At 40.4% G+C, this 14,769-nt stretch overlaps 1 protein-coding gene across 2 annotated transcripts; it reads left to right on the top strand.

Moving 5' to 3' along the window:
• The first annotated feature begins 115 nt into the window (after positions 1-115).
• xylt2 (xylosyltransferase II) lies at positions 116-14,769 on the top strand. Of its 2 annotated transcripts, none has more exons than XM_061846928.1 (11): positions 116-371; positions 5,491-6,034; positions 6,123-6,175; positions 7,184-7,386; positions 9,371-9,451; positions 10,134-10,350; positions 11,523-11,699; positions 11,800-12,056; positions 12,164-12,359; positions 12,525-12,858; positions 14,148-14,769. In XM_061846928.1, exons 1-11 carry the CDS (start codon positions 240-242, stop codon positions 14,468-14,470), a joined length of 2,517 nt encoding a protein of 838 aa, XP_061702912.1. In that variant the 5' UTR covers positions 116-239; the 3' UTR covers positions 14,471-14,769. The 2 variants fall into 2 exon arrangements, with proteins under 2 accessions (XP_061702912.1, XP_061702911.1); XM_061846927.1 differs by having other exon boundaries at positions 117-371; positions 6,123-6,298.

Below are 14,769 nucleotides of genomic sequence, written 5' to 3'. Positions count from 1 at the left end.
AACTTTTTCCACCTCTATTTCATAGAATGGTCTGCTCTGACCGAGGGTTTACTTTATTATAGAAATGTAAATTTTGTGAAGGTGTTGTAATTAAGGACATGGGGGGATTTCCGAACGAGCCGACGTCATCAAGGCGAGGACAGCCGCCCAACAGAAGCGCTTGTGCGCGTGTGCGCGCAGCTCCGAATGCGTCTTCCACGCACATCCATGCGCGGTTTCAATTTACAGTCGAAGAAAAAATGGTGGCCAGCGCGAGAGTCCAGAAGCTCCTCCGACGGTACAAACTTGCCATTGCCGCCGCATTAACTATCCTCCTCATTCAAGGTCTCGTCGTGTGGAGCCTGAAAAGTCTGGAAGAGGGCGAGACGGAGGTGAGAAACGGTTCACTCGTTCATTTCGGCGGTATGACGCCGATTTGTGTTTGGCTTATTTGTACGTCAGTAGCCGCTAACCGCTAGCTTAGCTCGGTGTCACTTGAGATATGGTACAGCTCCCCGATGTAAGAAAGGAAGAAGCTTCACCGGGCTTGTCTGTCACCAGATAGCTAGTGCTTGGTTTGCCGATAATCGACTTAAACATTACTCTTACGTTAAAAGAAAAAGACTCGTTACACACTCTGTTGGCTAACGGAGCCAGGCATGAGTAACTTCATTTCTTCATCAGTCCTGCTCTAAGACTGACGTACTTAAGAGTTCAATCATACATACTGGCATTAACATGTGGGCCAATATATACTATTGTCATATATCACATGCGTTGCACGTGTTGACCTTATCTACAAAACATTGGTTTAGTTGTGATAGTTTTATGTTACACGTTGTTAGTATTTTGGAGGAGTGGTCGCCTCAGAGTTATGAAGTTTGGGGTTCGAATTTTTCTTATTCTCCTTGTTTTGAATGGATGGGTGGATTTTTATACTCCTTATAATCCCTCAAGGGGAAATTAAACTCACTCTTTGTATATTTTTTCTTGCATATCACACAGTGATGACACATTTGCAGGCATGCAAGCAGAGATGTCAGATTTCAAGGGTGTGCAAACAGTGCTGAAAGGACTCATGAAGCAGAGTACTATCGCTCCACCAACTTGACCTATGACCTTCCTGTTCCAAAACCCGAGTCCTCACAGAGGAATTATTGTATTTCTTCAAAGATGACCTCGTTGTGAGCTTTTTGGGATGGTTTGTTTGTCAGCATTAGTGGGTATTGAAACGTCTGTAAGTCGTGCAGCTCGAGAAGCTATTCGACTTAAAACTCCGTTTCATAGGAATCATGAAGACCCACACTTGTTTTGTATCGTAAGTTTGTTGTTCATTCCATCCCTCGTAGTTGAGGTGAGGTTTCCAAGAAAAAGAAAGTTGCACTGGAACATAGAAAGTTTATTTTGATTTTATCAAAGAACATTATCACAGAAATGATTCGTTCCACACTCATTCTGTGACCCTCTTAATAAACGTTTACTAACATATAGTATAAGTGGCTCTCATCCAGTCTGTATAATTTGAGCAATTGTCTTATTAGCTATGACTTTTTATTCCAGTAAATTAAGTCATCCAGTATGGCAAGAGTTGGATTTTTTTTGTTGACTTAGCCATTTTGAATTGTGCAGCCTTGATAAAGACCTACATAGTTCTTTTGTTGCTCCATTTTTGTTATGTCACACAGTAACGAGGTCACCATCACTCAAAATCACTCATCAGAATCTCTCATCATCAAAATACATCAGAACAATGAAACTTTGGATGGCTTCTAAAAAGTGGCCAAACATTTGCACTCATACCAGTACAATTACTACTCTCTTAAAGTGTTTCCTTGGTTTTTCACCATTTTTGTTTTCATTGGATTTACGTGGTTTTGACGTGTCCCAAACTAGCGTGTGGAAAATAACAGTAGCTCAATTATTTTTCTGTAGTTTTAGTGGGTGCAGCAAAGTATTTGATAAGAAAAGTCATTAATGTGCTCACCGTTGTGTTTTTGTGACAGCAATGTAGAAGTTCTCTTTATCCACCAGTGCACCTTCTGCTTTCTGATCATGTGCATACAAGTTGAAACATGTGCCAGTAAAGAGAATATCCAGTCAAAATGGCTGTTATTAGAATACCACAGTTCCTATGCACATATGGAATATGATTTAATAAATTTCCAAGCTGGAAAAGTATGGAAACTCTTGTATCGAAAATTATTTTCAAGACTGTTACAACAGCTATATTTTCTAAAACAAAAATTACCAGTATCCCCAAAAGTATAGATTATCCAGACTTTTTGTTTTTGTTTTGTAAGGCTCTTAGAAGCACAGCTACAATGTTTATAGCATCGTCTTGGTAAATACTCAATTCTTTTGGCTTAGACAATTCCACCGGTAGACCTTTAAAACGTCTCAAGTAGTTCCTGTCAAAAAAAAAATCATTACATTGTTCCAAATTAATGCTCAGCACCCAACAGCATTTTAGATTAGTTGATCAAACATGGCAAACAGTCAGATTTTCTGATAAGTCAACGTGAGCTACTCTGAGGACTGAAATGAGCAAATTTGAAACAGTAAGGGGTGACGTTATTATTTACCTTACTTGATGATTACAACAATTTTTATTAAAACACAGCGAAACCTCTTGGCATATAAACTGACAAATATGAACTGAACACTTCACCAGTGATGTTTTGAATGATACTTTGCGACAGTTTTATACTGCTGTCCACTTAGCAAAGACCGACACAGTTGCCAGCCGAAGAGCTTTCATTTACCATCACATATACTGTAAATATACCCAATATCAGTCACTGTGATTTGACGAGGGCAAATCTGCACAGTCGAGCATGAAAAATCACGCACATAACATTTTTACGAGTAGAAAAAAATAGATAATGCTTATTTTGTGTAGTCTTGACATTAATTTACGTTTATTTCATAAACGTTATTAACTAAACAAGCCTGATCCTAACCAATCAGTATTCACCTGGAAACAGGAAATGTAAGTTAACCATACGAGCATATTTGGAAGTTATGCCAATAGCACGTTTGGAGTTTCTTCATGTACTGTGAGCGCATTTACGTCGAAAGTCATCAACCTCATGAACCATGTCAAAGGAAATTCAGTTTCACTGAAAATATTTCTGGGCTATAACACAGGTAATGTTTCAGTATCTAACTATAACAAGTATGAGATTGTGATTTACTTTAACTTGATCTAAATCCTAACGTTAGACTAGTCTGTCCATATATCTAAATGCGAACGGTCATTTTCCCCTGTGGTACCGCGTTATCTTGAAGTTGAAAACTTTTCCCCTCTACAAGCTTTAGGAAGATATAGATCATCTACTGCTAGCTTTCATCAATGGGTTGACGATAGATACTGCCGTAAATTACGCTAGATTCTAACAATACATCTTGATGAAATAAAATGATTTGATTATATGAATTTTTAGTTTTGAAATTGAATGTCTTTTGACCTCTTTAAAATGTCTGTCTCAGTCTATGCGTTGTCAATAAATTATGATTATGGTATTAAGTAACAAATACATACTCAGGTTTATCAACTCAGTAAGTTATTTTTAAGGTCTTGAGATTCCATCCCTAATCACACCCGCAACTTTATATCTGCGGGCATTACTGACCACACCCGTACATTTTTCAAATGAGTGACTGGTGATGCCCAGTAGGTAGTATGGATTTCTGGGAACTCAAGCTCATGCACATGATAGTTCTAGCTGTGGCTTTTTTTTCCCTCACCTCAAGAAATGTGATTTAGCCATATAGAGTACATTACATGCAGAAAAATTAAGCCCTGCAATTCATGCTTAAATTTAAGAAGGCTTAAGCATTTATGATAATCCCCATTCACCCACTGTACATCCATCATGCAGGTGTGTTGAACTGGAGTGTTCCCATCTTTTTTGTCTTTGCATAAACTTGCTTTTTTCATCATTGAATTATGCTCCAATTTGCCCGTCAATTTTAAGTGCATAATAACACAGTCATCACAATGTGTTATATTAAAGACAGGCCACATAAGAAGGCACGAGCTGAAAATACGGAGGTCGTTATCAGCCTTGGCTGGAACTTAACGCTTGGTACTGCTGCCTGCTTTAGTGAATGGCAATGCTGATATGGTTTCCCTCCTCGTTAATTGGAAAGCAAAGAGGCCGTCCTGCTTGTCTTTGAATCAATACTTTTTTTGAGATGACGTTAATTAAAAGCTGTGCAAATCCCTGATAAGGAAAATTGAAACATTCGCTACATTAGGATGCTTGTCTTAAGTGTGAGAACATTTTCTCAGGGAGCTCGAAAGTATGTCACCAATTTATTTTAGTCAAAAGGCAAACGCTAACAAGGCTTTCAGGCTTCCACTTACCGTGTCTGGCCAACAGAATGAAATGTAAAATATTCTTAAACAATTCCCGTTCCACTCTTGAATTGTTCAGTCATTTTAAACATCACAAACTCTTTAGGCAGTGATTTCATGTGATATTTGTTTTTGACAGAAATGTTCGTACTCTATATGCTACTTCTTGCTACTGCGAGAGATTTTAGAAAGACAGTGGCATTGTATATGAGTGTGCTGTATTTGTTGGCAGCTGATTTAATTGGCAAACTAGTATATTATTTGGCTCGCTGTACCACCACACAGCTCTGGTCCTTTGCCTGGCTCTGTCATCTTTTGGCAGTAAGCCCACCAGCTGTGGGAGGCAAGGCAGATCGGGTCCTACTATATCAACTGACAGAAGCCCAAATCTCACAGCCCACTTGTTTGCTGTTCTTCCTCCTCTCAGAGCACATACAGCACATATTTTGAAGGAATTTTTGTGCTGCATGTCGGTGTGCCAATGTTTTTTTTTTTTTAACTTTTATTTTACCCAGAGCTGTTTTCTATTTTTTGTGCTACAGTAAAGCAGATTTCTTCCACACTGTACAACGCTTGAAATTGAAGTACAGTGGAATTTCTAAGATTAGTTTCGACCCATTCACAGATTGATTAAACCTCTCCCCTTGTCCCAGGACGCGCCGCGTCACACACATCATAAAATTATGAAACTGGATTGCTCATTCTAAAGACTAAATGTATTCGTACTGCTTACGACTAAGATAATTTCGTATGTCTACTGGATTCTGCCACTCCCTAACTATTATTTTCAAAGTGTTAAAATTTTTGAGGGTTGCATGCTGTTTCCATGCGTTTGCGCAATGCGTGTGAACACAGCACCAGCGTATGCTTTTCCCACAGCAATGTTTGCCACAGGGGTTTTTGCAGTCATTCATTGGGCTTGTTACATTTTTCACTGCTTGTCGATAGCTCTCACAATGTTTGTACACATTAGCTAAATAAATAGATAAATGCTTCGCCAATCTTAAAGATAACTTTTTGCTCTGGTACGATGTTTGGAGTTTTTTGTTTACTGGAATCATCAAAATCACTCCTGTTGAAAAATGTTGAAGAAATGAACAGATTTTCCATCTTAGTTTACCTCTTTTAATTCACTTTGTTTTTCCTCATAGAAAAAAACAAGACGGTCTAAACTGCCTGACAACAATAGCCAGGACCACAAGAGGGATGCCACAATTTTAGAGAGACACAACACGGTGTATGGGAGTAACAGGGGCAGATGGAGCGGGAGGTTGGAAAGGACAGGGGGAACAGCCACCAGTGCATTAAGACAAGGGACCAGCCGAAGACAAGGAAAGAGTCGCATCAAGCTGAAGAATCCTCTTGAGCAGGGGCAAACGGGCACTGGATTGGACGGTATAGCACCCCATGACCCGTCCAGTAATTTAAGTGACATGCGAGGTGGTGCTGATGGGCCAATGGCGGGCAGGATACCTGCTGCTGCCCTACCAGGGGAGCCAGGCAGCGTGGACGGGGCACACCAAGCTCCCAGCAGTGATTTTGAGCCCAAATGTGACATCATAGGGAAGGATGCGTGGTCTGCCCTGCATCGTGCCGGTTCACAGCAATGTCGCCAGGAGATCGCCAACATTGTGTGCATGCATCAGGCCGGGCAGCTCATGCCAGCTGCCCTTCCACAGTTCTGCCCCCAGCTTGGTGAGAACACTCCACACTGTGGACAAATACTGCATCTTGTTTCAACATCACAAATCTCAAACCTTTTTTCGTGTGTTTCCTACATTAGGTTTATCAAGTCCAGTTCAGGCAGTTGGTGAGCTGGAGAACAGCTTGGCCAAGGTAGAAAACCCCGTCCGGGTGGTTTTTGTCTTAATGGTCCACGGCCGCTCTGTACGGCAGCTCAAGCGTCTCATTAAAGCAATATATCACTCTGATCACTACTACTACATCCATGTAGACAAGGTAAGGAGATGAGGAGTCTTTCCTGGCATACAAATTATAGCGCAATTGCTACAAGACAGAAGGAAAATAATTTCTCTGGTCTAGTGTACAGTATTATTTGTTGTTGCCTTTGCTAGGTGTTGGCTGCACAAAGCTCAAAAATGTTTACCTTTCCACTGGTACTATATAGCTTACATTTACAGGTTTAACAGCATGGTTGAGAGGATTAGTGTAAAGCGATGTTATTCTTAGCAGCTGGATTTAGTTAACAGCACCATCACATGCTGTTGAAATTGAAAATGCAAATGCAAACAAGCTGCTGGTGTAGGTCTGAAACATGTTGGTTGCCTACAGCAACAACCTACAGTTGCCTAGTGCATGTAGACTGTCTAGTTTTGCTCATCAAGTCATGTCCCCAAATGATTCAATTCTTTAAACTGCTTATCCCACCGGAAGATAATTAAATTTAATTTAACATAAAGCTGTAGTTAAAACAGCCAATATAACTCCTGTATTATTTATTTTTAGTTGTGGCTCATAGAAGTGTAAGACAATAGTAGTGGTTGTACAATACACGCTGTCACAACCCTGTCTTTGTATGATTCTCTTCTAATTGTTCCCCTTTTCTGTGTAATTTGTGTTCAGCAGTTTCTTCCCAAGTACACAGTGAACATTGTTCCTATGAATTCTGATGATTTCTCTTACTTTGGCAAGGGAATGTTTAGTACTACCTTTCTAGATTCATGACATAGCTTTATAATTTATATTTAATGTTGTAACATTTCATTCTCATTTCATGTTTCATTTGGCCGTGTCAAATTGTATCAACATTTTCTAGCTTTGTGTACTTGCCACAAAAACAGACCCTTATTCACACTTTTGACCTTGTGCTCTGAATCCTTCCAGCGCTCCGGCTACATGCATCGGGAGGTCCTGCAAATAGCCCAGCAGTACCCAAATGTACGTCCGACGCCCTGGAGAATGGTGACCATTTGGGGTGGTGCCAGCCTGCTGAAGGCATACCTCCGTAGCATGCATGACCTCCTCTCCATGTTGGACTGGAAGTGGGATTTTTTCATTAATCTCAGTGGCACAGACTTCCCCACAAGGTTGGTCAGCCAAATTTATGAAATCAATTTAGACCCAATAAAGAGCTCATGCACCTACGTCATCAAATCACGTGACTGGCCATATTGCCGGTCTAACAGAGCTTTCTTCAATGCTAAGTCGGTTGGAGACGACGAGAAAATATGTCTTATAGCATGACGGCCAGAGTTTTGTCCGATACCGTTAAACATTTAGAAGGTGATAATAAACGAAGGTATGTGGAAAAAAATGAGAGACACTTGGCATAGAGGACCCATATTTAATGCCGAAGTCGATGTTTTCGCCGATAAGAAATTGGACTATTAACCAGCTTCCGCTGGTCTTGGGCAACTGAATCTACACGTGTATCTGGTGAGTAAGTTGTCGAGATTTACACGGAAGAGTTTGAAAGCGTAGAAAAGTCGAGACTCATATAAATACTTTGTTGCTGGATCTGTTCTCAATCAAGAATAAATCCCACATAGTGATGGGCCCATTCAGATTTTTTTAATATAAATACCAATATTTAAATAAATGACCCCTGGTTTTACACAAACTCGCATTCATTAACTAAGATTGGGGAAAAAAAAAGACAGTGAGTCGGCTCCTCTGTACACGAAGCGTGTTGCGGCCACACATTAACCCATTCATGGGCAGGGTGGCAATTTTTTGACTTATTGAGATAAAATTCTTCTAACAGGCCACAATCAAGGAACGAACACTTCTTTTTTGTGTATGACTAAGTTATATTATAACTTTACTAATTTATAATGTCATCCCAAAAATCTAACTGCTAACTTTGACCGATGAGTTATCCTCTCCTGATACCAAATTATGGCTTCTGATTAAAACACTTAAATATTTTGATATAATGAAGGATATAATCATGATGTCGCAAAAACGGGACGCTGCCCACGAATGGGGTAAGCTTCTCCATGACACGTTTTTTTTTTTTTTTTTTTTTTTAAATATGCCTTGTTCTCAAATGAGTCCATTGTGTATTTAAAAAAAAAAAGAAAATAAACCGCTGGGATGGGCTTCAACCCCCGTACACGGAAGCGTGTTACGGCCACACATTGAACTTCGGTAAACCTCTGTGTAACCGATGGTTTATTTTCTTTTTTTTAAAATATGCATTGGACTCATTTGAGAACAATACATATTAAAAAAAAAAAAAGTCTGTCGGGGAGAGGTTTACCGAAGTTTAATGTGTGGCTGCAACACGCTTCCATATACGTTGGAGACGACTACGTCATTTTTTTTTCCTTTTTTTTAGATATGCATTGTTCTCAAATGAGCCAATTTGGGATTATAAATACTTCTTTGGAATTTGAGATTGAGAAGAATAATTCCTATCTGAAGTGAAGTCATTGCTACACAGTCGTGTGTATTTGGTTGGGCACCATCCATCATGTTTAATTGCCAAAATCCATCGATCTTTTCTGGTCTTTTCAGTTGGTATTCTATAGAATAACCTCTTTGAATATCTGTCTCGTCCGTTGTAACAACCAACAGCATGACTGGTCTCCGGCATTGTGTATAATTTTCTCCGGTTCAATGCCACCCACACTGTCGAGGAGCTCTTTTTGACCGGCAATATAGCGCCGTGAAAATGGTGACGTCACATGCAAAAGCTCTATAACTGTCACGTCTATGAAAACCAACTAAATACCAAGTCTGTTTAAAACCTAGAGTGTGCTAAATCCTTTTATTTTTCCTGATGCATTGCAGTGATTCCCCGCGTGTATTCCTTATTTATAACATTTTGAGTGTTGCACAATCATTGTGATTAAACTTTTCATTTGGAGTACAAACTTAGCAAAAACACACATAAAATAGATTGCTTTGGAAAGTCCTCCATGGGGCTGACAAATACAATGTAGTGTCCATGACAAAGCTATTCTTTTCATTAAGTGTAATCACCACCACATTTCAAGGAATTCTGTTTTTGGTTCTTTCTTCATCTAATGCTGAATAAATACTCTTGCAATTTTTGTCACACTACAGAACCAATGATGAACTGGTGGCCTTCCTATCACAGCACAGAGACAAGAACTTCCTCAAATCCCACGGCAGAGAGAATGCCCGGTGAGGCTTCTTGCTGTAAAATACAAATCACAGTTTTAATCAGTTAAATCTACAAATTTAAAAAATATATTAAAAAAAAAATATATATATATATGGGGAAAAAACATTTTGATCAAAATTTGTGTATATGTGTGTGTGTGTGTGTGTGTGTGTGTGTGATGCCTTTGTAGAAGTAGTTATAGTTTGTGTTAATTAGTTACCACATTAATTCAGCAGACAAAATGAAAATATTATTCCTTGGAAAGATTTACCTCTGCCATTGCTAAAGACGATGTGCACAGAAAAAGTAGGGCCAGTAAAATACACCGGCATTTGTGTTGTCATGCTGGGACACTGGTTTAGCAGGGATTTCTTGAGTATTGAATAACTAGCATTAGCATTTCTGCTGCTGATCACTCATGTTCTTCAATTGTTGATCAGTAGGAAGGTAATCATAAGTGTTCCTCTGTTCCTAGCTTCATAATATGTAAGAGGCTGATGACAACACAGTCACGCAATTCAAGTAATCTCCTTAAATGTAAACCACCTTCTAAACAGTTAAAATTACGTATGGCACCAATCTGTGGACAACAGAACTCTTTTCACCCTATGATTAAAAAAATCTATGGGACATCTATGAACATTTACTGGAACAAATATTTCGTCAATCAATCATTTCATGCCAATTGTTTTTGTGTTCAAGGTTTATCAAGAAGCAGGGCCTTGATCGTCTGTTCCACGAGTGTGACAATCACATGTGGCGGCTGGGAGAGCGCAACATTCCAGATGGCCTGGAGCTCTCAGGTGGCTCGGATTGGTTTGCACTCACCCACCGCTTTGTGGAGTATGTCATCAAATCCCAGGATGACCTGGTGTCGGGACTAAAGCGGTTCTATTCATATACGCTGCTTCCTGCTGAGGTGAGTAGGCCTGACGTGCGCCTTCATAGTCTGATATTGTGCTGTTTCCACTGAGCTCCGCATCAAGATAATATCACACTCCACCACTGTGCTGTGTGCACAGCATAAAAAGATGCGTCTTCACGTGTCTCATCTGCTGCTATGGTTTCATTCCCAAAAGTCTTGTTATAGGCTACATTTACACGATGTTCCCCGCTGCCGCAGCTGCCCTGTTTCAGACTCCCCGTGGAGAAATCCTGATGGTCGTGAGACAAAAGTGCCAAGATGGAATGGGCAAACATTATTGTGATTCTCCTGTATGCCTGGCAAGGGGTTTAATTTGTCTAAACATTTGTTACGGGAATCAACATGAGGGACAACATTGAAAAGTCAGGCCAGGAGGGAACAAACTTGCATCCCTGGTAGACCGGGTGCCAAACAAGGTGAAGCTTTAAGCCTCTTGGACTCAGCATCTCCATCTTCCCACAGCTCATCACAGAAATGGGGAAATAGATGTGAATACTTAATATGACTTTGAAAATATGGAAAATAAAATGGGTAAAATCCCATGGTGCACTACATTCCCGGCAGTTGATCTCCCGTGGCCATCAGAAACATAGTTTAAATGTAGAATTAGTTGTTAAACATTTTTCATCAAGTACCACCGAAATGAACAGACAACACAGGTTTTATTCCTAAAAAGTGTATTTAATATAATGGTATGCCACAGTAACATTATGCCGAGCTAAACATTCAAACTGTGTTTAAATATAGGGGGAAAAAAGTACTTAAATATTGATTCAATTAAAATGTAGGGTAGTCTTTTACATAAGTCATAAAAGAAAGAATTGTAACTACAAAGTTTAATAACATACTTTTTAAAGATTAAATGGGGAAATGTTTTGTGCTAAAAAGTTAAGTACAACTGTATTGCACACCTGTCACTGGTTCTTTCGTGTACCACTAGAGGTACAAGAACCTTGCTTTGAGATTCTGTAATACATGAAGTTTCTGAAATGAAAACTGTTTTTCCATGGTTCTTGATCCCAATCTCTTTAGTACATTTAGTCAACGATCATGTAAAAAAATAATTACGTAAGTTCAAACTAAACTTTTGCAAGACCTTTTCCAAATAATAAATACTTAGACTATTGCTGTTCTATTACTAAGTTTGTCTTTTTTCCCGTTTTCAGTCTTTCTTCCACACTGTGCTTGGAAACAGTCACATGTGTGACAGCCTGGTGGACAACAACCTTCGTGTGACCAACTGGAATCGTAAACTGGGCTGTAAATGCCAGTACAAGCACATTGTGGATTGGTGTGGCTGCTCACCCAATGACTTCAAACCCCAAGACCTCATTCGCATTCAGGTGAATGATTCAGCATGAGCTATAAGGCCATACTGTATTACCAATTGTGTTCCTTCTCTTTGCTTCAGCTTTCTTTGTGTTTTTTTTTTTTAAACCACAGCAATTGTCCCGGCCCACGTTCTTCGCACGCAAGTTTGAGTCGTCCGTGAACCAGGAAGCCATTGACATCTTGGACACCCACCTGTACGGCCAGTATGCACCAGGAACTGTTGCCATTAAGGCGTACTGGGAGAACCAGTTTGAGCAGATGGATGGCGTGGGCTCACTCAGTGATGTGGCACTGACTGCTCACACGTCTTTGTTTCGCCTGGGCTTGAAAAGTCTTGCGACATCTCAGGGCAGAAACAAGGCCTGCAGGTCAGGAAACATTTTTAATAAAGTGATTTGAATGCATGTTATTTTTTTCCCCCAATTTGACCATCACACCTGGTTTACGCGATGTATATTTTTCTTCATCGATGCAGGTTTGAACCTATAGGCTACCCTTCGTCAGTGCACTTGTACTTCTATGACGACCGCTTTCAAGGCTACTTGATACGTCAGGAAGTTCAAGCTGTGGGATCAAAGGTCAAAGAATCAATAGAAATGTGGGGTGTCCCCCAGGCTACAATGGTGCTTGAGAAGAATCTCAAGGAGTTTGAAAGGCTTAAACACCTGGAGGTGCGCACACTTTGACGAGATGCTTGTTCTTTGTATTTAACACTGTAATCTTGTTGTTAGGCTGATTACTTCAAAACAAACAATAAAAATTGAGAGGTCTCTTGAATATAAATTATAACCATATGCATATTGATCATAGAAACCCTTGATTGTTCTCTCTAACAGATCGGCACAGAGTGGGATCCAAAAGAGAGAATATTTCGTAACTTCGGTGGCATCGTCGGTCCTTTGGATGAACCGCTGGCAATTCAGAAGTGGGCTCGCGGCCCCAACCTCACAGCCACCATCGTGTGGATTGACCCTGCCCAGGTGGTGGCAACATCTTACGACATCACCGTTGATGTGGATGCAGAATACACCCAGTACAAGCCGCCACTGCAGCGCCCCCTTCGGCCTGGCATTTGGACTGTTCGTGTATTGAAACAGTGGGAGCGCGTGGCAGAAATTCATTTTCTCGTCATGCCTTTGACCTTTAAAGATAAGCAGCCACTGCGCAAAGGTGAGGCTTTTATTTTTATATATCCATGCATTTTAGTAAGCATTTCACTATTTTAATACAAATGAAAGTATGCAATATCTTGAGATCCAAGCTTTGATTTTGGAGGAGCTGCTTTTGAAGTTCAAAATAGAACCACAAGATGGCAGAATGTTCCTTACATTAGCACCCCCCAGTACCAGACATAGAAATATCCACCCTTTTTTTGGCCTGTTTTAATGGTCAAATCGGTAAGGAACTTTCATTTCTTAGTTATTAGAGTCCCTAAAAATTACATTGTAATTGTTTTGTGGCATATAATATTTTGCTGGTGCCACTCAGTGACAGTGTGAAACACCGTCCCTCCCCCGTTTTTTTTTTTGTTTTGTTTTTTCTTTTAAACCCAAACCAATATGAGTATTCACTCTTGAGCACTCACTGAATCACAGAACCAATACCACGAGTACTTTTGATACCTAAATTATGTTGGATAGCCTTGAAATACCTTTCGTCTGCTGCACTTGACGATTTTCCTGTGTGTCAGTGCCAACTGCTGGCAATGAGGACCTAACTTGTCAATATTTGTATATTATTTTTTTGCCTTAAGTATCTGTGGCAGGTCTCGGCATCCTTCATAAGTACCTGATACCTTGAAATAAGGTCTGATACAGATACAGATACCTGGTACGAGTATATTGCTCCATTCCAAGTGCGACTCCTTGTCTGTCTTTATGTGCCCTGCTACTAGCAACCAGTACATCGTGTTGTCTGCCTTTTACTCACAGTCAGCTGGGACACTTCGCATCTCCTCGCAACACTGAACAGGATAAGCGTAGAAAATTGATGGATAATATCAATTGCAGGGCTGCATGATATTATGTTTGAGCATTGTCATCGCAATATAGTTGTGTGCAATAATCACAATGCAGGGCCTGCTCCAATATATAGTGAATTAAATGTAATATTTAAATTGAGGAGCAGCGGGACTTCTTTGGACATGCTAATATAAAGAATGTACGTCTGGTGCGTTTCCTATTTTGCTCTCCAAAATGAAAAGAGTCAGGCTATCTTGCAGCTGTGCGAGTGCACGAGGTTCATTCAGGGACACTATAAAAGTGAGATTGAATGTTGTTGTTTTTTTTAATCATACAGTACATAACTGAAAAAATGTAACATTACATTCCTAAATGAATATTGTTCTGGGTTTTGGTCATCTCATTGGATTTGACAGCAACTGACAAATTCTGTACATTTTAATACCTGCAAAAAATGGTTTTCATCTTTGTTTGTAAAATGTGATTACCTACCTGCAGATGAGGACAGTTGGCTGCATGCTGGTCCGTCAGGAAATTTGTACCTGGACCAGAACTTCCAGCAACTGAACTCCATCCTGAAGCTGCCGCCCCAGGAGCCCGCCATGCTGGAGGCGCAACGAAATGCCCTCTTGGTGGGCCCTCCCCTCGAAGCTTGGGTTGACCGCAGCGTGGCAAACTTCTGGGTTGTTGGAGACCTATGCACCACACAGAATTCATCCTGCACAGCTTTGGTGTCGTGCAGCAAAACAACTTGGAGCTCCCTGTCTCCGGACCCCAAGTCTGAACTGGGTCCTGTTAAAAGTGATGGGAGAATCAGGTAGCACCAGTGGGGGGGTCAGACAGTGCCGCTCAACACAGAGACATCAAGGAAGAGCAGGCCTGTGCTAGAGTCTCTAAGCAGTGATGAGGGCTCCAGGAGACCCTGTGTGGGTGGGAGCTTTGGCTCGAAGCTGAAGGTCATAAAAACAACATGACAACTTGCACTGAAGAGTCACAACATTCTCAGTAGAAACCATGCTGGAGATTTTGCACATTGACGACTGCAAGCTAAGAGACTTTCTTGGTTTTCAGGATGACATTCATGCCAGATGTGTTCTTGTTTTGTTTTTTGTTGTTGTTG

The sequence above is a fragment of the Syngnathoides biaculeatus genome, chromosome 16, assembly GCF_019802595.1.
Source record: "Syngnathoides biaculeatus isolate LvHL_M chromosome 16, ASM1980259v1, whole genome shotgun sequence".
Taxonomy (NCBI): domain Eukaryota; kingdom Metazoa; phylum Chordata; class Actinopteri; order Syngnathiformes; family Syngnathidae; genus Syngnathoides; species Syngnathoides biaculeatus.
Note: the sequence above shows the minus strand (reverse complement) of the source record. Positions and strands in the feature narration are given on the sequence as shown.

Coding starts and splice junctions, on each gene's coding strand:
- xylt2 (XM_061846927.1), top strand. CDS start 240: ATGGTGGCCAGCGCGAGAGTCCAGAAGCTCCTCCGACGGTACAAACTT. Junction 6,035..6,122: donor ACAGTTCTGCCCCCAGCTTG/GTGAGAACACTC, acceptor TTCCTACATTAG/GTTTATCAAGTCCAGTTCAG. Junction 11,700..11,799: donor AAGACCTCATTCGCATTCAG/GTGAATGATTCA, acceptor TTTAAACCACAG/CAATTGTCCCGGCCCACGTT.